The following is a 25,794-nucleotide window of genomic DNA, read 5'->3' on the forward strand; positions in this document are numbered from 1 at the left end:
ACTTTCAAAGAAGTGAACATGCATTTGCATGTTTTCAAATGCAGAAGTTAAATTACATGTCCAGGATTCATTGTCACATGCATGTAGTGTGCTGGAAGTGAGCGTAAATGCAGCGCCAATAAAGCTGATACTGCTTCCAAGAAAAAGCGCCAAGCAATTAAGATGGTGACAAAAGTGAAAACCAGGAAGAGAATGGAGTGAGGTGAAAAGATGGTGGACATCGCTTGTTCTTGTAACATGTAACGTTCAATCAGCTGCACGATTCGATAGCACCATAGAACCATCATAGAACATGTAAGTTTCATACTGATGTAGCCAGTTGTTTTGGTAACTGTAATGTAACTTCCTGAGTGACTGGTGAAATATCTGATATTATTTAGATGCTAATTTGTTCTTGGTGACGGCAATCAAAGCAATAGTTTGCAGGTAATCGCAGTGTTATTTAAAAGTGTAACCAATTCCAAAGAAAGCACTTATTAGGCCTCAGTCACTTCTTTAGGCATACGTGTTCAGGTACACAATGCATTGCACTGTGATTCTACACAATAACCTAATCCCTTTGAATATCTGTCCTTAAGAGCTGTTTTACCTTACTGCTTTGACTCACTGTTTACACAATTAGTTTTTTTTTTTTTCAATTAATCTAGGTTAAATTAGCTTTAAATTTAATCTTTTTAATTTAGAAACTTTTCAGCAGATATCCAGTAGGTATTTGTTTTAATGATGAACTGTTTGATAGCAGCTATCAAAGCGTTTGCGAATACACCTCCATGCCACAAGATGGCGATATACAACAGCTCACAACACGCGGTCACATTCAGAGCTGGAACGGAGATGATGGCTGTCAGTGAGGTAGTCGGTGTTCTTACTGTTTAGTGGTTTGTTGTTTATCTTCTTTAGTAAACATTAATAGATTTGGTAGGATATTCAAAGCGTTTAGCGTTTTCTTGGTTAAGGTCGTGCCTGTAAACTAGTTTATTTGAAATAATGGCGGCACAACAAAACGCTAGATAAAGCTTAGCTCTGTTTTTCTAAACACAATTCCTAAATTTTGTGCCTGAGCTCCACTGTACACTTTCCCAATGAGTTTGCAGTTTTGTCTGGTTGTCTCGGTCACATATATAAGTGCACTTGTTAACCGGGTTTTACGGTAACCACCCTGCCAAGTTCTAAAGTAACAGCCAGATCAGTAATTCATTCAGAATTTTATCTTATTCTTGAAAAAACATGCAAACTCCATGCACACAGAGACGGGACTCGAACCCAGACCCTGGAGGTGCAAGGCAACAGTGCTATACACCACCATTATTCCTCATATAAAATAAAGAATTTTGTTGTTCAAAAAGTGAAACCAGTGCAATGATATTAGATAAAGGTAAAGTGACTGTGTAAAAGTGAGTAAGTGCTGAATAAAAAAAAAAAGTCTAAAAAGTGCATTTACAGTTCAGTCTTTCAGTTCGTGCCCTGAGTGACCGGAGTCTCTTACCAGATGGCAGCCACTAAAAAAGATTCATTTCAGTATTCTTCAGTTTTTCCCTCTAGAATAGAGTTTATTTTGCAAGTTTGTTCAAATGCAATGCGTTTCTTTTGTAAACACTATCTCCATAAAAAGCAACATGACTTTCCATTAAATAGATAAGAACATTTCTGTATTTTCCTTTAATATGAACTTGACACTTTTATCTTTAATAGGGGGCACTGGTGGCTCAGTGATAAATTTTTTGTCTCCCATGCAGAAGGTCTAGCTTTGGTTCCCACCCAAAGGCGTGGCGGTTCCAAACCCAGATAAAATGGGAGGGTTGTGTCAGGAAGGGCATCTGGCACAAATCCTGTGCCAAGTTGTGTGCGGATCAGATTGTTCGCTGTGGCGACCCCTCGAAGGAAACAGCCAAAATACTTTTAAAAAATGTCTTTACTAGACTGGATTTACAATGTGGCCAATACTTCTTGGTTTCACCAAGTCAAAGTTAGTTAGTTAGTTAGCTTCACAGATCAATTATGCTGATGTTTCTCACTTCTAGGAGAAAGTGTCCATCCCTTTTGGATCTAAAGAGTTGCAGGGTGCCCTCATGGTTCCTGAAACAAAATGCGTCCAAACCGCTCTTATCCTTACACACGGAGCAGGGGGAGATATGAACATGAAGCCATTGATGTCTTTGGCCCGAGCCGTCGCCACGTCCGGTTTACTCTGCCTTCGTTTCACATGCAAAAGCCTGAACTTGATGCACAGAGTAAGAGCCTACGAAGCAGCCGTGGTATGTGCAGGTACATTTACAGTCCTGGTCATTGCACTCCTGGTCATACATGATCTCACAAGCTGTTTTTTTTTTTTTTTTTTTTTAAATGTTTTTACAGATGTACATAAAAACCCATAATAGATTTACACTGAGTAACGTGTTCCTTGGAGGTGAGTATACAGTTCTTAGCATTGTAAATCTCAGGCTGTTTGGACGCTGGCATCTGTACTTCTGATTAAAATGATTCTCAAATTAAAATTTTAGTTGTCACATACACGGTAAATGCTTGAGATCTCTTTACAAACTTAAGCTTTTTGGAATATGGTTTGTGTTTCAGGACGTTCTATGGGAGCTCGAGCTGCTGTGGCTCTAGGCAGACATTTGAGTGCCAAGGAAGAGGTTAATATCCAAGGACTGTTGTGTGTGTCTTTCCCTCTCCATCCTCCTGGCCAAACACATGCTCATATTAAACGTAGTGAGGACCTGAGAGCGCTTTCCCACATTCCTGTGCTCTTTGTATCCGGCACTTCAGACAACATGTGTGAATGTGTGAGTTTCTAAAAATGCACTATTTTATTCTCTTTGAAATTTCCAATTCCAGAATGGATTCCTAGAGTATTAGAATACTTGGAATTTAACAGAAATTACAATGAAACAGAACTCTAAATACCACAGATAAAACCAACATCTTAGAGGTTAAGTGAATTGATATCAAGACGAAAATGAATCAGGAAAATGAAAATTCTTTATTGGATGATTACAATAAAGAATGTAAGTACTCTACAGTCTATAATACATCTATAGTATTTAGTCACTGATAACCTTTTAGTTCTAAATATTAAACATTCAGAGAAGATTTAATACATTGTGCCAAATGTCAAACTTTTAAGAATTATCTTGTAAGGAGCTGTACTTTCTCCTTAGCAACTTCTGGAACATGTTGTGAAACAGATGAAGAGCCCAAGCTTAGTGCATTGGGTGGAGGGAGCCAATCATGGACTGGCAGTAAAGGGGAGAACTGAGGAGTCTGTGCAAGATGAGATCAACTCGCAGATCATCACATGGATACTTAAACATGTCTGAAGATGGATGCTATACTGACATGACTGGTCCAATATTATCTGCAACCCCGATTTGGAGGTGATATTATGTTCTATGTTTTCTTGGTGAAGAGAAAATAACACTATGTTTGTAAATAAATAAATCTTTATATTGTGGTGGTCTTCTGACGTACTTTAAAAGCCTTGTTAAATATTGACCCCTTAAGGAGAAAATAGGAAAAATTCAAATTCAGTCCTGACCTCAACCCGATAGAACCTCTTTGGCATGGATTAAAGTGAAGACTGCAAACCAGGCCTTCTCGTCCGACATCAGTGTCTAACCAGACAAATGCGGTTCTGGAATAATAGTCAAAAATCCTCATAAACACACTCCTAAACCTTGTGGAAAGCCTTCCCAGAGTTGAAGCTGTTCAAAGGGTGGGCCAACATCATATTAAACTCTTTGGATGTTTTGACCATAATTCGTTCCGGAGGAGGGCTTGTATTCCAAAACACTCGTAAAGCAAATTAAATTTTCCCATAAGAAATAATGGAAACTCAAATTATTTGTTCCACAGCCCAAAAAAATTAATACATAAAAATTATTAACACAAATTAACCTGCACTTTACCTTTAAAAAAAAGTACAAATAAATCCCGACAGGTAAGTGTTTCCGTTTATGCACGCTGTGTGTGTGTGTGTGTGTTTGGGTCTGTCATTATGTGTGTGCGCGCGCACGTAATTTGACACCGTGCCGGTTCACAAACACACACACGATTACATGCGCACACACATAACGACAGTCTGATGAAAAAAAAATTATTTTTAACCTTCTAATGAACAAAAGTAAAAATAAATCCTGACAGATAAGTGCGTTTATGCGTGCAGGCGCTGTGTGTGTGTTTGAGCCTCTCGTTATGTCCATGCGTGTGCGTAATTTGACACCGTGCCGGTTCACACACACGCGCTAAAGGTGAGAGAGAGTAAGAGTGTGTGTGTGAACCGGCACAGTGTCAAATTACGCGCGCGCACAGGCTGAGAGGAAAAAAAATATTTTTAACCTTCTAATTAGACTTTTTTTTTCTTCACACACGCGCTGTAAACACAAAATAAAATATGTTTTACACTTACATGTGTTCACAGTGTTGTAGTAAACAGTACACGCGTGCACAGATGTTGATTAGACCAGTAAGAGATGCGCACTAAGACCCAGCAGGGGAGACGATTACCCACAATTCCGCAGCGAAAAAGAAAAAAACGTTGGCTCAGTTGTGATCACGTGACACTCGGCGCCAAAACACAAAGCCCATGCGTGATACTCGTAAGCCAAGACTTTTTTTAAGTTAAAATTGATTAAAAATCTTTGCTCGTCTTGCGGAACACTCGCAAACCGCGTTACTCATAATCCGAGGTTTCACTGTATAGTATGTATACGCACACACTATATGGACAAAAGTATTTGGCCAAACCTGCAATGACATTGTATCCTGTGGTTTTGTTGCCATATAAAAGGGTCTTCCCAAACACTTGCCACAAAGTTGGAAGCTTAGCATTGTTCAAGATTTTTTGGTATGCTGAAGCATTAAGATCGACCATTACTGTGGATAAAGCGTCTGACTGTAACACCTGAATGTAATAATTAATTGGTTTGGCCAAGTACTTTTGTCCATATAGTGTGTATATACAGGTGCATCTCAATAAATTGACAAAAAGTTGATTTATTTCAGTAATTCAATTAAAAATGTGAAACTCAAATGGTATATAGATTCATAACACACAAAACGATATATTTTAAGGGTTTAATTTTGATGATTATGGCTTACAGCTAATAAAAACTCAGCATTCAGTATCTTAGGAAATTAAAATACTGTGAAAAATTTCAATATTGGGGACTCATGGTGACACACTCTAATCAGCTAATTAACTTAAAACACCTGCAAATGTTTCCTGAGGCTTTAAATGGTCTATTAGTCTGGTCCACCCTGCACATGGAGAGTAAGACACAACTGAGTCTAAAGAAGCTGACTGTTCACATAATGCTGTATCCAAGCACATTAATGGAAAACTAAATAGAGGTTAAAATATTTTTGAAAAAGGTGCACAAACAACAGAGATAATAACAGCCTTGAGAGGATTGTTCAAGAATCTGGGGGAGATTCACAAAGAGTGGACAAGGAGCTGGAGTCAGTGCTTCGAGAGCTACCACGCACAGACGTATCCAGGACACGGGCTACAACTGTCGCATTCCTTGTGTCAAACCACTTTTGAACCAAAGGCGTCTTACCTGGACTAAAGACCAAAAGGACCGGACTGTTGATCAGTGAAAAGTCCTCTTTTCAGATACAGTATAAGTAAATATTTTATTTGGAAATCAAGGTCTCAGAATCTGGAAGAAGAAAGGAGAGGCACAGAATCCAGGTTTGTTGAGGGCCAGTGTAAGGTTTGCACAGTCAGTGCTGGTTTTACAGAAAGTAGGCATTTAAGGCCACAGTTCTAAAAACGCAGGACACTAAAGAGACTTGTCTACCGACTGTTGGTAGACAAGTCTCTTTAGTGTCCTGCGTTTTTAGAACTGTGGCCTTAAATGCCTACTTTCTGTAAGCCGTTAAGGTCTTAACGACCATTCCACAGGTGCATGTTAATTCATTTATTATGGTTAATTAAACATGCATGGAAAACATTGTTTAAACCCTTTACAATAAAGATCTGTAAAGTTATTTGGATTTTTACAACATTATTGTTAAAAAAAACAAAGTCCTGAAAAAGGGACGTTTCTTTTTTTTTTTGCTGAGTATATACTGTATAGACACCTGCTACATGATTAAGCATTCAATGGTGGAAGGGGAAAATTATGCAATTATGTATAATATTCAATGGATAGCAATATAACCATTTCAAATGCTACTTACACCACTGTGGTCATGTAACAGAAGTTAACTGAGTAACGGAGTAAATGTTCTCACCTAAATTCCAAACACAAATTAAAGCTGGTTGGGTAATTGATAAAGCAGGCTAAGGTTAAGCTTCTTGGAGACTGAGCACTATAATGTGTGTACCACGCTCAAAGGTCTGGTCCACGCAAGGAAACACTAATCCTTCTAAGACAAGTGGTCAATTATTTAACCAGTATTCTCCTAGGAGGCGACACGGTGGTGTAGTGGTTAGCACTGTCGCCTTGCACCTCCAGGGTCTGGGTTCGATTTTCGGCCAGACTCGATTCCCGTCTCCGTGTGCATGGAGTTTGCATGTTCTCCTCATGCTTGGTGGGTTTCCTACTGGTTTACTCCCACAGTCCAAGATATGCAGGTTAGGCTAATTGGTGTTTCCAAATTTCTCGTAGTGTGAGTGTGTGCCCTGTGATGGATTGGCACTCTGTCCAGGGTGTGCCCTAAACCTCCTGGAATAGGCTCCAGGTCCTTGCAACCCTGAATACAGAATATAGACAATGAGTGAGTGTTCTCCTAGGAGCTTCTTAATTGTAAACAAAAGTGCCCATTAAGTAAGTTTTGCTAAGGCCCTATTATTAATGTTCACCCTGCACATATAATTTTCATTTTGTGCATCAAATTCTGGTAGATGCCTTCTTTAAAAAAAAAAATACATTCTACAATAATTTCCCCCACAAAGAGACTAGTTTGAAAATGTCATGGTATCCATATTCATGATGAGCATATGAAAACTTCAGTGCATATAAACTTCTGAGCAGAATTGTATCTATGTGCATTTGCAATGCATTGCAGATTAAGCAGTTATCTAAGTTTTTTCCCAGGAAAGGACAATATTAATACAGGTGGAGAAAGATTTCGAGAGAATTTTATCAACAGTTAGGCGAGGAAAAAATAATCTAAATCTATTAATTTAAATTCTTTTTTTTAATTGAAAGCTGAATATTTTTGTCCAATTTAGACAAGAGTTGGCTCTTAATAGTAAGCTAAACTAAACCATCTGATTCAGTGAAAAGACACAAAATCCTCATCTGTACAGATTTTCAAAGGAGTTCCTGAGATATTTTCTTAATATTTTAAATATTTATATTTCTTCATTCTGCTTCTATACTGCTTATCCTGTGTCACAGGATACCTATCACAGGATACCTAATCCAGGAGACTTTGGACATGAGACGAGGTACCATTGCAAACCATTGCAGGGTACACAGACACATATAATACGGGCAATTTGGGAACAACTCACTTACTCACTCACTCACTCATTTTTCTATAGTGCTCTTCCTGTGTACAGGGTCATGGGGACCTGGAGCCTTAGGGCACAAACACAGGTACACCCTGGATGTGGTAGTGATCCATCATGTACACACACACACACACACACACACACTATGGGAAATTTGGGAATGCCAATTACCCTGAATCTGCATGTCTTTGGGCTGGAGGATACTTGCATACCCAGATGAAACCTACCAAGCATGGGAAGAAGCTGCATGCACACAGACCTGAGATGAGATTCGAACCAGCACCCTGGAGGTGCGAGGCTACAGTGCTAACCACTATAACTATCCTTTATGGATAAACAGAGGAAATCGATGTGTCCTGCAAAAAAAAAAGTCTGCTGTAAATCGGGTTCTTTGGGCGAATGTAATTGGGGATTTTAGGAGGGTTTTACAAGAAATCTGGCAACCGTGGAGATGTGTTCAAGCCTTACACTTCCTGGTCGCCTTTAAACAACATGGCGGAACCCTGGAATAAAGTAAACATTCCGTATCCAGGTGCCGCTTCATCTTGTCGAATCAGTTTTACCACCGAAACAGGTATTTAGATGTGTTATAAAAATAGTTCTCGCAGTACATCGTTTGATAAGACAATTTATACGGTGATTAAGCGTATAAACTGTTTTCACTTTGTGTTTGTTGGTGTGTGTGTGTTATACACGTGGGACGCAGCATTTTAAAATATTTAATGTTGGTCTATCCCAGTGCTTTTATCACGTCACGTGTTTCTAGTGAACTCATTATCGCGTTGGTTACATTTCAGCCGCTGTAACGGAAGCTGTGCATGTACATTGTGGGCGCGTGCTGAAGCTCCTGGACAGCCACGTGCTGCACACAGAGACCCTCGTGCTCCATAAGCTCCTGTATGTCCTGCAGAACAAACTCAGACAGCACGCACCTTTCCGCGCCATCAAGCAGGTCTGCTTTATTTTTACACGTCTTAATCACAAGTGTCTACCCTCAACTGAGTGTCACACACCGTAGTTTTCCCTGCTCCTAAGACCCCTGATCAAATGGTACACATTATGATACTGTTTTTTGTTTGTTTGTTTTTTTAAACAACATTGCATTGTAGTTTTTAAATTATTAAACTTTTGTTCATCTAAGGATTTTTTTTTTTTAACCAGCCGGGGCTTTTCTGATCCTGGTGCCTTATATGACTTATTGCATAATAAAATTATGTAATTTTATTGTAGTAGAATATTGGTCAACACAGGCCTTTTTAAATATTTTTTTGCACACATTATGCAAAGTTTATAAAAACATTTTTAAAAACATTTTCTCTTTCTCTCATTGATAAAATATAGAGCAACACTGCTTTCATTTAAATTTGTTTTTGCACATTCTGTCTATACACAATAAACTATTATGTTGATTGACTTTTGATCAGCTAATATTCAATCTGGTCAGCAGTGCAAGTGTCTATTGCGAGCGAGTTTATTGCATTGAAATATTTGACGTTGACAGCACTGAGCTTATTCTAACATTAATAGGTGCAATAAGATAAATAAAAATAATCTTTTTATGACAAATCCCATCTTATGTGTAACAATGTGTTAGGGTAAACAACAATGTGCTTGTTGGATATAATGATCCATATTATATAGATTCCTATTTAGTAATGGCACACTTTCGGCTGTTCTCTTTAAAGTTGATGTGGTTTTCTGCTGAAGGTTTTTTTTGTTTGTTTGTTTTTTAATAAGGCTAAAAGCAATATAACAGTGAGATTCAGTACAGAAATTATTTAAAGCAGAATAAAAAAAAAAAAAAGTAGTGACTGTTTTTTGGTAAATATACTGCATCAACGGCTCCCATGAAGAAAAAGATTAAAATGGCAGTAGCAGTGCGTGAGATCAATCTGTTTAACGACAATGCATCATCCCAATTGTTTTTTTCTTTTTTTACTTGTTCTACTTCTATACCAAACCTAACTCTGGCTACAGTCGTCTAAAATTCCAGTAGTTTGACAGCATGGCATTCCAAATCTTTAAATTTTGATACTTATAACATCAGTCATGGCTTTACTTTTGGTAAAAGTAACACTATCCAATATGGCAGCACTGCTCACTTACCAACATTAATAAGGTACCCTGGTCGCACAGGTGGCATACTGTTAGAGGAAGAGAAATGTCTTCCAGTGGGTCATGTGACTGCTTTTTACTTTTTACATTATTTGGGGCTACCATTTTAATGTAGAGTGGGCACATCCAATAGATTTAACATTTTGTTTAAGCAAGCCAAAGTTTGTCATGGAAGGAAAGCTGTCCCATTGAGGGTTAACAGCCCCCTCCTTATTTGAAAAAGGTGTGTTGGAACCAGGAAACACTTAAAATGTACAGGACAGGAGTATTCCCGGACTAGGAAACATTTCTGACATTTAAAAAAAATGTTATTTGTTTTGTGTTAACTAAAGGTAGAGCAATGTGTAAAGCGACTGAAAGAAATGAAATTGCATGGAGCCTTACAAGACCTGGAGGAACTATGCCCAAATGAAATCCAGAGGTCTGGTTTAAACTATTATCTTCTTGAGTTTATGTGCACGGTTTGTAAATGAATAATAAAATTATAACGGATATTGATATTATTTGTCATTTATGACCAGGTTTTGTCTTTTTGACCTTTCCCATTATTTTTTTTAATAGGTTATGTGTTTTCTGATGTTTTCTCTGTGCAGGAATGTGGGACTGGATTCGGGACATTGTGACATCCCCAGTCAGCCCATGCTGGAATGGTTTTGTCTTAAACTGTTAGGCGCCTCCAGCCTTCTGTGCCGAACCCTGGACCAGTGCACTAAGGCCTTCTCGTATCCTACAGTCATACAGCTTTATTAAAGTACAAGGAATATAGACCATTTCTTATAAACGGTTCAAAATAAATATGCATTATATAAATTGAAGTGCTTTCCGACTTAGTGGAAAACTTGCTGACACCTGGGTGTCCTTGTGAAGTAATGGAAAAATGGACAAATACAATTTATTTCACTTCATCTTAAAGTTTTACCATATAGACATAAATACACTATACGACAACATCTTTGTGGATCTTGCTTTAAAAAAAAAAAAGGAAGCACATAATATCATACAATGTCTTTTTTTATGCTGCAGTATATAATTTTTTTCTTCACTGGAATTAAAGTCCCCACAATTGTTTTTGCATGAAAAAGCTTCTGTGAATGAAAACTTGTAAAAAATAGTTTACAGGATGACTTGAACAAAGCTTTCCTTTAAGATGAATTACACTTCACCCAATATTATTGCCTGACCTTACTAATTCTCTTCTGGTTAAATGAACATAAATCCTCATAGTCACACCCCAAAGTCTAGTGCAAAGCCTTCTCAGATGGGTGGTGGTTATTATAATGGCAAAAAGGGGGCCTAAATCTGGAATATGTTCAGCAATTACACATGGATTTGATGTCAGGTGTTCACAAACTTTTGGCCATATAGTGTTTGTTTAATTTTCACTATACAAGCCCCGTAAATAAGCTGTTGGAGTAAAAATTATCATGTTTTTCAGACACATGCAATAATAAACTAAGAACAGCAATCATTTTATTTAAAAATGAATCAACACCTGACTAATCAATGCTACACTTACACCTGACTCTGCAATGTGAAACCTCTTAACTCCTTTCCTGACAGATTGACAAGGCAGCATCTTTATTTGGCAGAGTTCATCGTGCTCAACATAGTGCTGGCCAGCATGCTCAGTCGACTTTGGTGAGTTCGGAGGAGCGGTCGTCTCGAGATGTTGACAATAGATTGTTAATGAATGTATAATTTTTGTATATTGTGTGCAGGGTATTTTTCAGAGGCATCCTAAGAGCGTTGGTGCCTGTGTATCAAAGCATCATGGTTCTGCTCCAAGAAGTAGTGCAATGTCGACCCATGGCCTTTCTCACTGATTTCACTTTGCCTGAAGACATGGCAGTGTTTCTGGGTTCCCCTTACTCCCAGATGCTTAAGGAGAGCAGCATAGCTGAGCCGTTAGGAACGAAGAAAACCACTAAACGCTCCATTCTGGACCAGTTGTTTGAGGAGGGAAGTGAGGAACAATTGCAAAAGGGGGAAGAAAAAGAGAGGGAGATGATGCAGATGCTAGCCAGTGAGGAAATGACCGCTAATACTGATCTGGGGAGGACTATTTTACGTCAAGGTCCATTTTGCTCTCGTAAGTCTGATGTCTTTGTGAATTGTCTGTATATATTTTTAATGGTATTTAGTAACCTTTTCTTTTTCATGCATCTTTAGGATCCTCCTCAATGTTGGACCTAAAGTCGATGCTACAGCAAACCTCCAAACAGGTTGTTAAACTTATTTAAATTTCTGGGAACTTATATATATATATATACAGTAGACACCAGATGGGTTAAAATAGATTACAGTTACTAGACCATTTTAGCTGGATTGGTTGCTTGACAAGTTCAAATAATGATTTCTTCGAAGCATTTGGACTTGGCCAGACAACAAGTGCTTAAACACAGACGTAATTAAGAGCTGGCTTATTTAATGTGAAGCAAGATTCTGTTTAGATTAACATGCTGTCATCTTATGCTGTAATTTAATATCAAATTTTGTAAAGGAATTAAAGGTGCAGGATTTCAGTATTATTTTTTTTTTTCTTGTATTTGAAAACATCCTAAAAGATATGTAGAACATAATTAAATATGTTAAATAAGCTGTGTCAACACCTCTTAAGTGGTTGAGAAAACCCATTTGGAAAAATTGATTTCCAGTTTTAAATCCTTTTTGTCTTTGTATGTGCCTACAGTATACAGCTGAAGTGTTCATTAAGAGACCATCTCCTGGACAACCGAGTACTTCCAGTCTGTCTGCACTTGAGCAGAAGAGGATGTTTTTGAAAAAGCTGAAGACAGCATCCTCTGTTAAGGACACTGCTGCACTTATTGAAGAGATGATGAGCTGGTGTAGTAGTTGTAAGCTGTATAAGGAACACCACTATCTTGCCTTCATGCTCCTTAAGTCCCAGAGGATAAATGCCTTGGAGTGTACAGGGATCAGGTAGTCACACTTTTTTTGCCCTTTTAAAAAATTATTGTTTTAATGATCCTAATCATTGTTTTATTTTGTTTTGTTTTTTCAGTGTGCAGAAGAAACTGAGGAGGCTTAGGGTTAGTGTTCACCATGTGATGCGTAAAGGAATTACATTGGCAAGATCTTCAATTTTGCATCATCGAAGGACCAAATGCTTCTTTAGAACACGGTTTAGTGCGCTTTTGAGATGTAATGGAAATGCCAGGAGCAAAGTTGGAAAAGCTCGAATGGACTCTAAAATAGTCAAAGACCTTTTTAATGTGTCTGCAAAATCATCACACAAAAGCCGAAAGCACACAGGACTTTCATCTCTACATAAAGATGTCATGTCAGGAAGCAATGTCCTATTCAGTCAGAAAGAAAGCAACATGAAGACAAACATCACATCGTTGAAATCTAGCAATGTGCGCAATGATGAGATTGATAATATTTTTGCGTCCTTTGGCCTTTAGTGTTATGAATATGGAGATGCATGATTAAACTAAGACTAATTAAAGGTTTTGGACTACACTGTGTGTTTGACAGACCTGCAATTGTTAAAATTTGAATTTCTCTGAAGCCTTTGGTAAGGAAAAGACCACAACCTTATGGGTAAAAGGTTTTGTCTAAATTCACAAAGTAGTAAATTTATAATTACAGAGGTTGCTAGTACTGTTAAAATTATTGTATTTTTCTAAATGTGAAAACGTTCTTGATTAATGTAAGCCATGTCGTTGAAGTTCCCCTCCTCGCCAGCAATGGTTCGCTATTACTTTTCTAAGGAATTTGACCGACTGTTTCCCCAAAATTCCTGGGGTTTTTTTTGTTTTGTTTTTTTACACACCCGGATCTGTTCGGTTCCCATGCTGAACTGCGTTTTCCCTTAACTCATAGCACACTCATTTTTGTCTCAATCAGGGTTTTGAAGTCTTTAGGAAAAAAATCTACAAGAGTTATGTATATAATGTATATTTAAAATTATACATTATAGAAATATAATTAACCCTGTTCAATATCGACCTTAATTCGTTTAAAAAATTACTTCATAGACCATGAGGTTCAGACTGATTCCAAAAAAAAAAAAACTGACAAAACCACTTGGGAAAGACTGCCATTCTGTGCGCAATTTTTGAAATACGCTTTTGAAAAACACACAGAAATTGTGTAGTTATCCGTTAGTACATTTATAAAAGTTTCTTATTGCTCAACCTAAATTTTCTTAAATCTTAAATCACTGTTTAGATTTATACATGTACATTACACACAAAAGTAGGAATCAACTCAATATGTCCACTATTCTATGAATTCAAGTTCTTTAAAGTAAAACATTCAGGGAATAGATTTTTTTTTTCCCAACCCATCTCTGCTCTTATCTCAAGGCCACTAAAAATAAATTTTCAGCAAATAAAAATGTAATTCAGTTCAGCCATATACCACCCAGACCTGTTAGGTTTTTACTTTACTGTGAGCCTATATTCCTGGAACATAATACGTTGATTTTATGTACAAAGTCTACACACCCCTATTAAAGTAGCAGACTTGTGTAATGTACAAAAATAAACACCAATCTTTTTTCCACTTTTAATATTATATAACAACCCACAAAATCTAGGTGAAAAACGGGTTTAGGTGGGTTAAAGAATAAACCCGTCACATAAAAATCACAACTAAATAAGGTGTACATGTAGATTAGAGCACGATGTTAGTCATATGATCAGATTTGACAGCTTCTTTCTAGTTATATTGTTGCATTACAAGGAAAATATGAATGACAATTACATTCCTAATACACATTTGATTTCACTTTATAATAAATTATGAACCTAAGACAAATGAACCTAAGAAGAACCGGCCACTGCCACTTGCCCATAGAGTGTGAAAGTAATTCAAGTATAGAAGTACAGTGCATCTGGAAAGTATACACAGCGCATCACTTTTTCCACATTTTTTTTTATGTCACAGCCTTATTCTAAAATGGAAAGAAAAAAAAAAATTCCTCAGAATTCTACAAACAACGCCCCATAAAGACAACATGAAAAAAAGTTTACTTGAGATTTTTGCAAATGTATTAAAAATAAAAAAAATTGAGAAAGCACATTTACATAAGTTATTCACAGCCTTTGCCATGAAGCTCAAAATTGAGCTCAGGCATATTCCGTTTCCCCTGATCATCCTTGAAATGTTTCTGCAGCTTAATTGGAGTCCACCTGTGGTAAATTAAGTTGATTGGACATGATTTGGAAAGGTACACACCTGTCTATTTAAGGTCCCACAGTTGACAGTTTCTGTCAGAGCACAAACCAAGCATGAAGTCAAAGGAATTGTCTGTAGACCTCCGAGACAGGATTGTCTCCAGGCACAAATCTGGGGAAGGTTACAGAAAAATTTCTGCTTCTTCGAAGGTCCCAATGAGCACAGTGGCCTCCATCATACTGTACGTAATTGGAAGAAATCGAAACCACTAGGACTCTTCCCAGAGCTGGCCGGCCATTTAAACTGAGCGATCGGGGGAGAAGGGCCTTAGTCAGAGAGGTGACCAAGAACCCGATGGTCACTCTGTCAGAGCTCCAGAGGTCCTCTGTGGAGAGAGGAGAACCTCCCAGAAGGACAACCATCTCTGCAGCAATCCACCAATCAGGCCTATATGGTAGAGTGGCCAGGGAGTCTCATCAGACCTGAGGATTTTGTTTCTCATGGTCTGAGAGTTCTTTAGGTGCCTTTTGGCAAATTCCAGGCGGGCTGCCATGTGCCTTTTACTAAGGCACATCCGTCAGGCCTGATTGGTGGATTTGTTGAGCACCCCTATGTTTTTATAATGTGAATACAACCTTTTATTTTTCATCTGGAAACTTCAGATGCAGAGGAAGAGTTTAAGTCATGCGAATACAATGAGCTCCTCTGGATAGAGTCTGCTGGTTAAAACTTTAATTATTGCTCTTCTTATCCAATCCTAAGCCCATTTCAGACATGCATTTTGTTCCAAAAGTTTTACTGGAATTTACTGTCTGAATGCATCCATTCTTTATTGTCTTTAATGTTTGAATGCATGGAAATTCTATTAGGTCCTAGGACATTTTTAACTTTTATGGATCAGTTTTTAACCTGGAACAATCCACACAGCATGATTACCTCTGCATTCTCAGAAAAAAAGGTACACAGTGGTACAAATAACGTTCCTCTGTTATTTCAGTTAAATCAGGACAGTTTTGTACCTTTTAGATAAATGTACCTTTAATGGTACGGAAAGGACCTCTGATGGTACATCTTTTACCTTTTAAGGTACAACTTAACTGTTCTAACATAAAGGGTACAGAATGTTCTGGACAGTGGAAAGAGTTTAGCTTTGCTTCAGAACAACACCAAGTCCAACAGAGCCTAGAGTAGGAGAATCCAGCAAGCTGTTACTATGGGCTTAAAATTATTAAGTCTTCCATAATCCTTATTCTGATCATATAAAACTGAGATTTTATTTTTCCTTATTTTGGCTAGCTTTGACCAGCTTATATGAAACATTGTCTCTTGCATAGTTTAGGGTAGCATGTTGCTTATACCGCGTATCATGCTAGCAGACTGCCTTATGTCCCTTACAAAAAATAACTGCAGTTTCTGGGGGGTAAAATGGAGTTTTACTGCATTTTGTCTGAAGTACAATGTAATTGTATTGAAATATGATTCTGCAATGTTGCCCATTATTTAAAAAAATGCATTTTTTGGACAAGAGTACAATAAAGTACTATTTATTCAGTGCTAATTCAGTTAAATGCAGTTGTTTTAAAACATGATTCTTTAACTTTGTAGTTATTGAACGGTTTTTTTTTTTAAATAGTCTTATATCAAGGTAATTAACTACAGTACCTGCAGTTATCCTGCACTGAAGTCCTGCAGTCCTGTACTGCAGTAGCTGTTGTCCTATGTTATTTTATTATTATTATTATTATTATTATTGATTATTAATAATAATAATAATAATAATAATAATATGTTTATTGTTTGGGTTAAGAAATATAGGATCCTACTAAATGCCTAAATTAATTAAAGTGAAGTGATGTGTGTCTCAATTGTACTTTGTGATTCTGAATCCTTGGTTTATTAAAGAATGCCAGGATCATCTTATTTTCAGGCTCAGGCAAACAGAAACCAGTTGGAAGCAGGTAGAAGCAAATAGCATGTGTGCAAGAAAAACAATAATGTCTTCCTCCTACTTTTTCATTGTAAATCTGAGACGTGCTTAACCAACCAAGACTGCAAGATCGGATCTAATTCTCCTATAGGATATAGCTGACCGAAACGACAGCTCATAAACGGTTACAGTAACGGTTTGTGTTATGTCTTCATTAAGATACTTAGACAAGGTGGAGTACTATAACTCTGTTATGGACTTAATTATTTTAAAAACAGTACACATTTGCGACATATCAGAATTAAATCATGATGATATTTCAAAGTTCAGCCAAGAAAACTTGCTCAGTTGGAAGAATCTAGAAGAGGGGCGTGTTGTGGAGGAGGAACACAGCCGAACCTGAGCGATGGCCCCATCACATTAGTTAAGAGGTGAGTGGGACTTAAAGTAACTTTTATTATTTTACAACATAAAATATTATATATACTTTTAAGTTATTTAACTAGTTATTGTATTGTATCGCTATGTGGTGTTAATGGAATTATCCTAAATGATTAAGTTGTAAATATAGCCTAGTTTAATTATAGACCATTGTTTCTCTTCCCTTTATTTTCCTTCACTAAAAACTAATTTTAAGTTTGTGACAATGTTCTTAGTCATTCAGATTTCAGCTGAGCGCTTAATAGGTTTTTTTTTTTTTGGGGGGGGGGGGGGGTCTTAAAACACATTGATATTTTTGCTTAGCCAGTCTTAAACCTGCTTGTCTTCATGTGTCAGAAAGACATCAAGAGGTGGACATCACTCCGTGGAACATAGGTGTGGTTGGATTTTACTTGGTCATTCCATATATAATTAACCAAAAGTTCCAGGCCACTGCCTTGGAAAAAAGGTTTAAAAATAAACTAAGGGAAAAATCACAAATATTACTCTCAATCTCTAAACCAATGCCCAATGCAAGAGTTATCAAATTCACATTACTTTCTGAGATCTTAATTACTTAACAGGATGCTATCAAAAACAGCAAACTCAAGTCATTATTAAGCAATAATATTGTTGTTATTGTTATATAATGACATATAATTATGTTTAAGACATAATGACAGAAACAGATCATTTCTCAGTAAAACATGTAAGGTTGAGTATATATGGAATAATTCCATTTTAATTATTTAAATGTGTTTTCTACACAACTCTTAATGGATATTTGTCTTTTACATAATTTTTGTCACATAATTTTAAAGCCACAAACTTCTTGTGCACAAATGTTATGAATGTGATTCGTGGCTTTATCTGTCATTGCATTTATAAGTAACTAAAAAAAACACAAATATCAGGACATGTCAGAACTTCTTCAGGGTTTCAAAACACCTGCAGACCCCTAAAGGATTTATTAAATTAGCTTTTTAGCTTTGCATTCAATGATGTAAGACATTTGCACACATTTTAGGTTATTTAAAACAATAAATGACCATACTAAGTATATTGTGCATGTAGCATTTACTATCCACTGCCTATGATAACCTTTAGCTGGGGATAGCAACAGCTTGATATGCAAAGTTGCTGCCGTCGTTTAAGAGTTTTCCAGATATGTATATTCACCAGGTTTGTGCACATCTCGTTACTATGTTTTTGATGCTTTTATATTATTTCTGCTCTGAAAGAATGTTTGGTAAATGCAATGGTATTTTATGAAAAGTGGGTAAAAATGATTTTAAAAGTTTAAACAGTTTGTGAAAAGTTATATTGTAGATGGAAAATTGTATTCTATATACTGTACAATTTAAGTGGGATTGTATTTTGTGAAAGGTTTTTCAGCTAATAGAAGTTTTTATTTAGTTTAAATATTTGTTTATTGTAAACCTGAAATATGTATTTTTTTTTTTACTGTAATCTAAGGCAGTATTTAAAAATATTTCATATATGTTTATAATAAATTGATTGAGTAACTTATTCAGTACAAAAATTACTTTTTTTATAGTTCCTAAAGGAACACATTAGGCACCATTAAGGTACAACAGGGCTTGTCACTGGTGCGGTGCCTTCAAGAACAAGATTTGTACCTTTTAATTAAAGTACAATAATGTATTAGCAAGTTTATAAAACAAAAGGTACATTTTGGTTGCCCATGGTACAAATAATGTTCTTGATGGTACAAACAAAACTTGTACAAATACGTTTCTCTATATTAGGGTACAATTCTGTGCCCTTAAAAGGTGCTGCCCCAGTGACAATGATTTGTACCCTCATTAGTACAAAACTGTACCTTTATTTCCGAGACTGTATTAAACTACACTGGGATATACTGTGCAACTGATTTAAATTAGATTGGATCTGACTGGGTCAGTCCAAAACATTGATTTACTACTTTTGTCACATAAATAACATCTGCTTATTAAATTTATAAGATATAAAAATATGATTTTTCCCTGTTTTAACAAGAATAATAATGCAATTAAAATATTTCTAAAATTTAAGATGTGAGCTAATCAGTTGTTAAATGCATATATAAAACTTTAATTCAAATACTGTACATATAATCAAACAATTAAAAAAGCAACAGGCATTCATTTAACACAAATCATTTTACTTATTCTCTCATAAACACAGAAAAAAATGTTAAAAACACTGAACATGGTATAATTGTGAAAGCAACATGACAAATATAAACAGAATATCTAAAACATTGCTGTACAGTCATGTGATCGCATCATAGTGACATTTCAGGAACTTCCAATCTTGAGCTACAAGACGTTAAGACATTTTTTTCAGCCATTTTAACCAAATAATTAAATAAAGGCCATGTAATAAATATAAATGTCTCACAATATTTTAAGTTATAGGTTCACATTCCCACAAGATTTAGTTTGTGGTCATTCCTTTAAAAAAAAAGAAAAAAAAAAAAAGCAAGTTGCCTTACTGTATCTGTATACATTTGTAAAATTATCACTGGCAAAAAATTTTTTTTATTGATTTACCTGGAACTAACCAGTTTATGTAAGTTGCTCTGGATAAATGCTGTAAATTTAAACGTAAGTGTAAATTTTATTAAATAGTGTATTCTGAGCAGTGAAGCTGTTGAAAATGTGTGTTAATTTGCAATTACAAGAACAATGTGCAAATTCAATACATGCTGACTTGATACTGATGTTTTTAAATGCACATTACTCTCAAATGTTGTAAGAGCATTCTATTACTGGCACAATAATACACATTGTTTTCCTGTCATCTACCACCTGCCACCAAACTATGTCCCAAAAGTCTCTATACAAAAAGGTTTTTTTTTTTTTTGATAAATATTTTTCAGAATAATTAAATTAATAATTTAAAAAATGTACAATAATACACAATATTTTGTGTATTATTATATTCCATAGTGTATCAGGAAATGATACAGCACAAAGGTAATTTAAAGGACTCCATTCAAAGTGCAATTACATGCATAACACCAGAAGTGTTAACATGAGTTCATGAGTGGAAGAGGTTTAAAAAAAAAAAAAATCCCATATGTATGGAGAATTTGGAACATGCTGTACTTTTTCAACAGGTTTGAGAACACTAATAAATAATGTGTCTGGACAGACAGCTCATTCCACTAGCCAGGGGCAAAATGGTGCTGGCAGAAAACACCCTTCTGTCAGCAGAAGGCAATTTAAATGAAGAGAGAGCCTGATGCCAGCTCACAGGTGAGTGACTGTTCCCTTGCCTTCAGTGTTCCCATTCTCATCACTCTGAAACCCTCCATTGTCCAAAGCATGCGGCTTTTTGTCTTTACATGACGCAATGTCAGCAGCTTCATCATCGTCTTCTTCAGTAAGTTTTTTCCCATAGCGCCTCTTGTACAGCTGGTAACCTGAAACAGGAGACCATGAGATTTGTGTCAAAAAGCTGTCAACCGAACAAAAATCTACAGCTTTTAAATGAGATTAGATCATAAGATATTGGTAAATATAAACATTTTAAAGTGGCCTTCTACTCATGTCCTAGATTTTCAATTAGGAAAGTTTTGCACTACAGATCCATAACTTAAAATATACAGTAGTTTGTCAATAATTATAGTCAACTGAATAAATGGCAGAAGTGCCTACCTCCAATTGCAAGCATTGCCACAACAAGCTGAAAGATGCTGTAGATTAAGGGGAAGGAGAACATGACTTCCAGCTCATCAGGAGCGAAGGACAACTGAACAATCGTACTGCACAGCTGTGAGTTCTGAAAGCCGGTCTCCAGTGCAATAGTGCGACACCTGGATAACCAAAATATTTTTGAAAAGGATCTTTTTTAAACTTTGTAGTATTTTTTTTTACTGTAAAGAGCTTAACATAAACCTGCTGAAAAACAAGTTAGTCTGCACATTTATACATTCATAAAAAAGGCAGTAAATCTTTGCTGTGATATTTTTGTTGGTGAAAAAGAAGCAAAGAGCCAAAGAAATACAAGGATACATGGTATTACCTGTACCAGGGCTGTCCCACAAATCGAGCCAGCAGAAAGCCCAGGCCAAAGCCGACTAGTGGGTAGATGGCTCCAATTATCCATAGAGAAGGAGCAATTGTCCATGATGACTGGTACAACACGCCACCGACCACAGCAATAATGATTATCAGAAGGATACCCACGATAGAGCCAAACTACAGAAGAAGGTTTATAAATATGTAAATAAAAACATTTCATATACCAGTGTTAATGAAAAGGATGTGCAATGTAATTGTAAGAAAAATGACCAAAAAAAGAAAAATCACTGCCAATCCATATTCACCTTCAAGATCTTTTTTGCTACTTTGGGCCAGCGGTGTTTGACGAAGATTCCCAACGTAACGGGCACTAGCAGACTCACCAGTGTAATTCCTAAACATGAAACAACTTGTGTGAGAAGATTTCTACTCAGGTTTACTGATTACATGAACAGACTCAGACTTAAAATCATTTAAAAAAGAGAAGCGACATTTCTTGACAATTTCTTTTTATACATACATATTTATCTAAATATTGTTTATTGGCACAAATTTCACACACAAGCCCTCAGAAACATTATGCAATAAAAGCCTGATATTTAGAGCTGACCAAGTGGTAAACATGATTATTCTAGGCAAAATTCTAAATTATACAACAATCTTACCTATGCTTTGATAGGGAATCTGGATGGTATCGGATGAGATCCAAACTGAGGTGTAGATGAGCAGACAAAGGGGCATCATCCCAAGTGCCAGAATAGATGAACAGGTAGTCATGCTGATACTGTGTGTGTGTGTGTGTGTCAGGGGGGTTGAGAAAGGACAAAACCATACACTACTTTTAGAACTTACAGATTACAGTAGATGGGCAAATTGCATACTACAATAGTTCAGTCTCTGAACAATACCAGAGGATACCAATCTATTATTATATTGAATAGGTAATTGTCGGTGTGAGTATAAATTCATTATCTGACAAGGTGACACCCACACATGATTTTTAAATATGCCATTTCAGAAGTATACCCCTTTACATTTATAAAAAAGCCCTTAATCTTTTAAAAAGCCTTTTCACTAGATTTTGAAGCATGGATGATAAGATTTGTGCTCATTCAGCCACAAGAGCATTAGTTGGGGACTGATGTTGCTAGATTATCTCAAAGGTGTTTTTGGGGTTGAGGTCAGGACTCTTGAGCTCTTCCACTTTAACTTCAGTAAAACATGTCTTCATAAACCTCACAGGTGCCACGTCATGCTGGAACACCTTACGCTTCCAACTGTTGCAACAGCCTGGTGAAGAACCGCATATGGGACGAATGGTGTCCAAAAAAGTTCTTCCACTCAATGTAATATATTACATTAAAATTATGACATTTGCTTTGGCAAACTACAAGTTTATTATAATGGGCTTGTTCTAACACGTTTACTCTTTTTATAGTAATTAATCATATGCTTTAAAAACTGAGTGTAATTGTTAATAAGGTAAAACTTTTTTGACAATTATTAACAGATTAAAAGTAACAATTTGCTATTGTTGCCAATTTTCTGCCATGTACAGTATGACAAATATACAGTAAGTGGCGCATTCTGTTATGGGAAAAAAAACTTCTCATTATGCCTTATCACACCACCCTGTCATTGATTAATTTAATATTCATTAACAGTTGTATTTCTTATGTAGCTAAGAAAAGTCTTTTTATGAAAATAATAATTACAATAGGCTCAGTATGTTATTCATGTACATAAAATATTGCTCTCACCTAAGATCCATGTCTCCATCTAGCCAGTAGGTGATGACATTAGAGTTGGTGCCTCCAGGACAGCAGCCCATGATTAGGATGACCACAGCCTGTACGGGAAGCACCTGGAAGGCTAGTGAAAAGGCAAATGCTGTAAAGGGCATGATACCAAACTGGCAGAGAAAGCCAATGAAGATACCCCACGGTCGGCGGACGTGTGCCCAGAGCTTGTGCACGTCCACTGTGCAGCCCATGGAAAACATAACCATGGCTAGCATGACAGTAAGCACAATACTTAGGACTGTGCTGAGGATCATGTTAAAGTCACTCTCTGGCACCAGGCATGATGTGCCAGAGCACACAGTAGCATCGACATTGCAGGTCTCTAGAGGTGAGGACATGATGAATCCAGTCCAAGTAGAAACAAAATTATTGAGAAGGTGTAAAAAATAATAAGTGTAAAAAAAAAAACTTAAAAGAATACAAAATTGATGCTGGTTGTGGTTAAATGTTGTAGATTCCAAATACTGAAGGGTTCAGAAGAAGAAGAAATACGAGAGGATTTTGGAAAAGGGTCCTGCTGATCTCTCAGTCTTTTGCTCTTTCTTTAAGTGTTCCCTCCCTCTTGCTGCCTGACACAATAGAAACACAAGGCACAGACTTAGTGCCCTTTAAAACTTTCCCAGAACAAATAAAAATGGCCAAAGCCATGAAAAATTAACTTGTGCCAAAAGTTTTTATGGGGTCATTGTCCAAATACACATATAAAAGAATACACTTATAAAAGCAGGAAAAAAATGTAATTGTTCAACTTTAGGGACAATAAATGCACCACCTTGTTCTTTTATAACATTATAGCATGTAAATTTTATTGATCTTTCAAAGGCCTACACACCACCTCTACATCATCATCATCATCACCATCATCACCACTTACTGGGAAAGATTGTGGCTGCTATAAGACATATGAGACGTGCGTCAGACTGGAATGATGATAGTAAAAGGAAAGAACATATGTTGTAAAACTCATATAAGAGGCTATATCACAGATATGGGACTGACAATTACTAGGCATGCCTTTCAGAAAATAACGCACACACATACACATTGAGTCTCAAGTTAAAGTTTAAAAAAAAACTAAAGTGGATAGCTAAAAACCAGCTGAACATGGTAGACTCAAAGTTCAACAGCAGATTTTTTTTTTCCAGTAAGCATTTAATAGCAACGAGTCAAACAAGAGTAACATTTTTGAAAAATAAATTTAGAAAAAATGATAGAATATAAATGTGTATGTAGAAATTGTATAAATGTATCATTTGTATTCCGATAAATGTAGAATTTGTATTCTACAAGTTATTAAGTATTCAAAAGCATTGTTGCTTAATATTGATTTCCTTTGTCAGCATGAGTTTGCTAAGCTGCACCTAGACTGTGGAATGCTCTCCCTGAGTATCTGAGCACGCCACAGACTGTTCACGCTTTTAAATCTGGTCTTAAAACTTATCTTTTTTATCAGAGCTTTCGGGTTAAATTAATTTGTAGAACTTAAAAAATTCTAATAGAGGAACTGTACCCATTGAAACGCTTAGTGTTACAAACAAGGAATAGATAAAATAGCTAAAAATGTATGGCAAAAATTTTTTTTTTTTTTTTTTCAAATTTCAGATTTTAATTGTTTTAGTTACAAAAAAAAAAAAAAAAAAAAAAAAAAAACAATGAATATACTTAAAAAATGGCTGAAGTTGCCTTAAGAAGAAAAAAGTCATTGAGTTGGATGTTCCAAAATATTTTTTGGTGCAAAAAGTACCAGTCTGACTCTGATATATTAAGTACAATTTCTTTCATAAGATGGCGCACTGCCTTTTTTCTTTTAATCAGATCAGATCATCACTGATTTCAGAGCCATGTTACCACTAAATGCACATCAGTCACTATGCATTATCTCCCATTAAATTATCCTCTGTTAGGTTTTGGAGCTCAGCTGGATGTTTTCTGTCACGTGTACTATGAAGCACATAAAGAAGTGAATGCCTTAGTAGCTCACAGCACTCAAAGATAAAGAGAGAAAGCCATGAGGATAAGCATTATACAGCTCAGATTACTGTTTACAACTTAAGGTCATGATCATAAAAAAGACTTCCTTCTCCACATCTGCCCAATTTTTATTCCTTCTAATTTATTTACTAGAAATGTATCAGAAAGAATTGATCTGTTATTTTTGTGTTTATTGTTCCAAATATTCAAATCTGTAACTGTATTTATACGAAATGAAATGTCTGCACTGTATCAGTATGGTGTATGAATGCCATCTCTGAGAGTTCCTTAAACTCTAATCACTCAAGTTTATAATTAGACTCAGTTGCAGATGTGTGCAGAACAGCTACTCTACAGCTCTTTAAGATTACTGTACATTGTAGTCCTTGTCTGGCGAGTTTTATTTCTAACCACTTGCTTTCACAAACAGCACAGAACAAGAAGCATTTTTTTTTTTTTTGGTCACACATTTTTTTGGTACCGTACATGTACTGTACTGGGGTGCAAACTCCAACTTGCTGATTCATAACCCAAAGTTTTCAACTTTGAGCCACCTAAAAAAAAAAAAGGGTAAAGTAATTTTTGGAGGAATCAATGTTTTAAAGACAACCATGAAAAACACATTTAAAACGTGAAAAACATTTTTAAATGACAAATTTTAATCCTTTACATGATAGCTAGCTTTCCTGAAGGTAGTTCTTTATACAGAGATTACAGCATGTACTGTATATGGTATGTGTGTCACAGGTAGCTGGGTTAGTGCCTTATACAACAGGTTGCATAATAAACTTGGGCTTCCTGGCCATGACCTGAGGTAATAAATTTTACTTTCAAGTACTAAAATAGTCATGGTGTCATTCTCTCTTAAAGTATGAGTAAGTGTTCTTCCTATTATTTAACCTTATCTTATCAGTG

General features: G+C 36.2%; 3 protein-coding genes across 5 annotated transcripts; 2 read left to right on the forward strand and 1 right to left on the reverse strand.

Annotated features, from left to right (window-relative positions):
- Positions 1-780: 780 nt before the first annotated feature.
- On the forward strand, positions 781-3,517 carry tex30 (testis expressed 30). Of its 2 annotated transcripts, XM_053496828.1 has the most exons (5): positions 781-852; positions 2,022-2,255; positions 2,356-2,407; positions 2,575-2,786; positions 3,162-3,517. In XM_053496828.1, the coding sequence occupies exons 1-5, from the start codon at positions 781-783 to the stop codon at positions 3,318-3,320; spliced, it is 729 nt and encodes a 242-aa protein (XP_053352803.1). In that variant the 3' UTR covers positions 3,321-3,517. The 2 variants fall into 2 exon arrangements, with proteins under 2 accessions (XP_053352803.1, XP_053352804.1); XM_053496829.1 differs by lacking the exon at positions 2,356-2,407 and having other exon boundaries at positions 2,022-2,265.
- A 4,428-nt stretch (positions 3,518-7,945) lies between these two features.
- Positions 7,946-13,066, forward strand: nepro (nucleolus and neural progenitor protein). Of its 2 annotated transcripts, XM_053495912.1 has the most exons (9): positions 7,952-8,042; positions 8,266-8,420; positions 9,916-10,004; positions 10,177-10,305; positions 11,144-11,221; positions 11,302-11,672; positions 11,753-11,805; positions 12,273-12,523; positions 12,606-13,066. In XM_053495912.1, exons 1-9 carry the CDS (start codon positions 7,961-7,963, stop codon positions 13,006-13,008), a joined length of 1,611 nt encoding a protein of 536 aa, XP_053351887.1. In that variant the 5' UTR covers positions 7,952-7,960; the 3' UTR covers positions 13,009-13,066. The 2 variants fall into 2 exon arrangements, with proteins under 2 accessions (XP_053351888.1, XP_053351887.1); XM_053495913.1 differs by lacking the exon at positions 9,916-10,004 and having other exon boundaries at positions 7,946-8,042.
- A 6,941-nt stretch (positions 13,067-20,007) lies between these two features.
- On the reverse strand, positions 20,008-25,382 carry slc10a2 (solute carrier family 10 member 2). Its single transcript, XM_053496957.1, has 7 exons — positions 25,366-25,382; positions 22,867-23,477; positions 21,772-21,890; positions 21,412-21,500; positions 21,108-21,283; positions 20,741-20,898; positions 20,008-20,505 (listed from the first exon to the last, which is right to left on the reverse strand). The coding sequence occupies exons 2-7, from the start codon at positions 23,244-23,246 to the stop codon at positions 20,333-20,335; spliced, it is 1,095 nt and encodes a 364-aa protein (XP_053352932.1). The 5' UTR covers positions 23,247-23,477; positions 25,366-25,382; the 3' UTR covers positions 20,008-20,332.
- Between the last annotated feature and the right edge of the window lie 412 nt (positions 25,383-25,794).

Source organism: Clarias gariepinus, chromosome 5 (genome assembly GCF_024256425.1).
Source record: "Clarias gariepinus isolate MV-2021 ecotype Netherlands chromosome 5, CGAR_prim_01v2, whole genome shotgun sequence".
Lineage (NCBI taxonomy): Eukaryota > Metazoa > Chordata > Actinopteri > Siluriformes > Clariidae > Clarias > Clarias gariepinus.

Excerpts from the sequence above, each read along its gene's own strand:
- slc10a2 (XM_053496957.1), bottom strand. The coding sequence starts at position 23,246 with ATGTCCTCACCTCTAGAGACCTGCAATGTCGATGCTACTGTGTGCTCT. Across the intron at positions 21,501-21,771 it reads GATTCCCTATCAAAGCATAG|GAATTACACTGGTGAGTCTG; the intron begins GTAAGATTGTTG and ends TTTCATGTTTAG. Across the intron at positions 20,506-20,740 it reads GGCAATGCTTGCAATTGGAG|GTTACCAGCTGTACAAGAGG; the intron begins GTAGGCACTTCT and ends CTCCTGTTTCAG.
- tex30 (XM_053496828.1), top strand. The coding sequence starts at position 781 with ATGGCGATATACAACAGCTCACAACACGCGGTCACATTCAGAGCTGGA. Across the intron at positions 2,408-2,574 it reads GAGTAACGTGTTCCTTGGAG|GACGTTCTATGGGAGCTCGA; the intron begins GTGAGTATACAG and ends TTTGTGTTTCAG. Across the intron at positions 2,787-3,161 it reads CAGACAACATGTGTGAATGT|CAACTTCTGGAACATGTTGT; the intron begins GTGAGTTTCTAA and ends CTTTCTCCTTAG.
- nepro (XM_053495912.1), top strand. The coding sequence starts at position 7,961 with ATGGCGGAACCCTGGAATAAAGTAAACATTCCGTATCCAGGTGCCGCT. Across the intron at positions 10,306-11,143 it reads CAGTGCACTAAGGCCTTCTC|ATTGACAAGGCAGCATCTTT; the intron begins GTATCCTACAGT and ends CTTTCCTGACAG. Across the intron at positions 12,524-12,605 it reads TTGGAGTGTACAGGGATCAG|TGTGCAGAAGAAACTGAGGA; the intron begins GTAGTCACACTT and ends TTGTTTTTTCAG.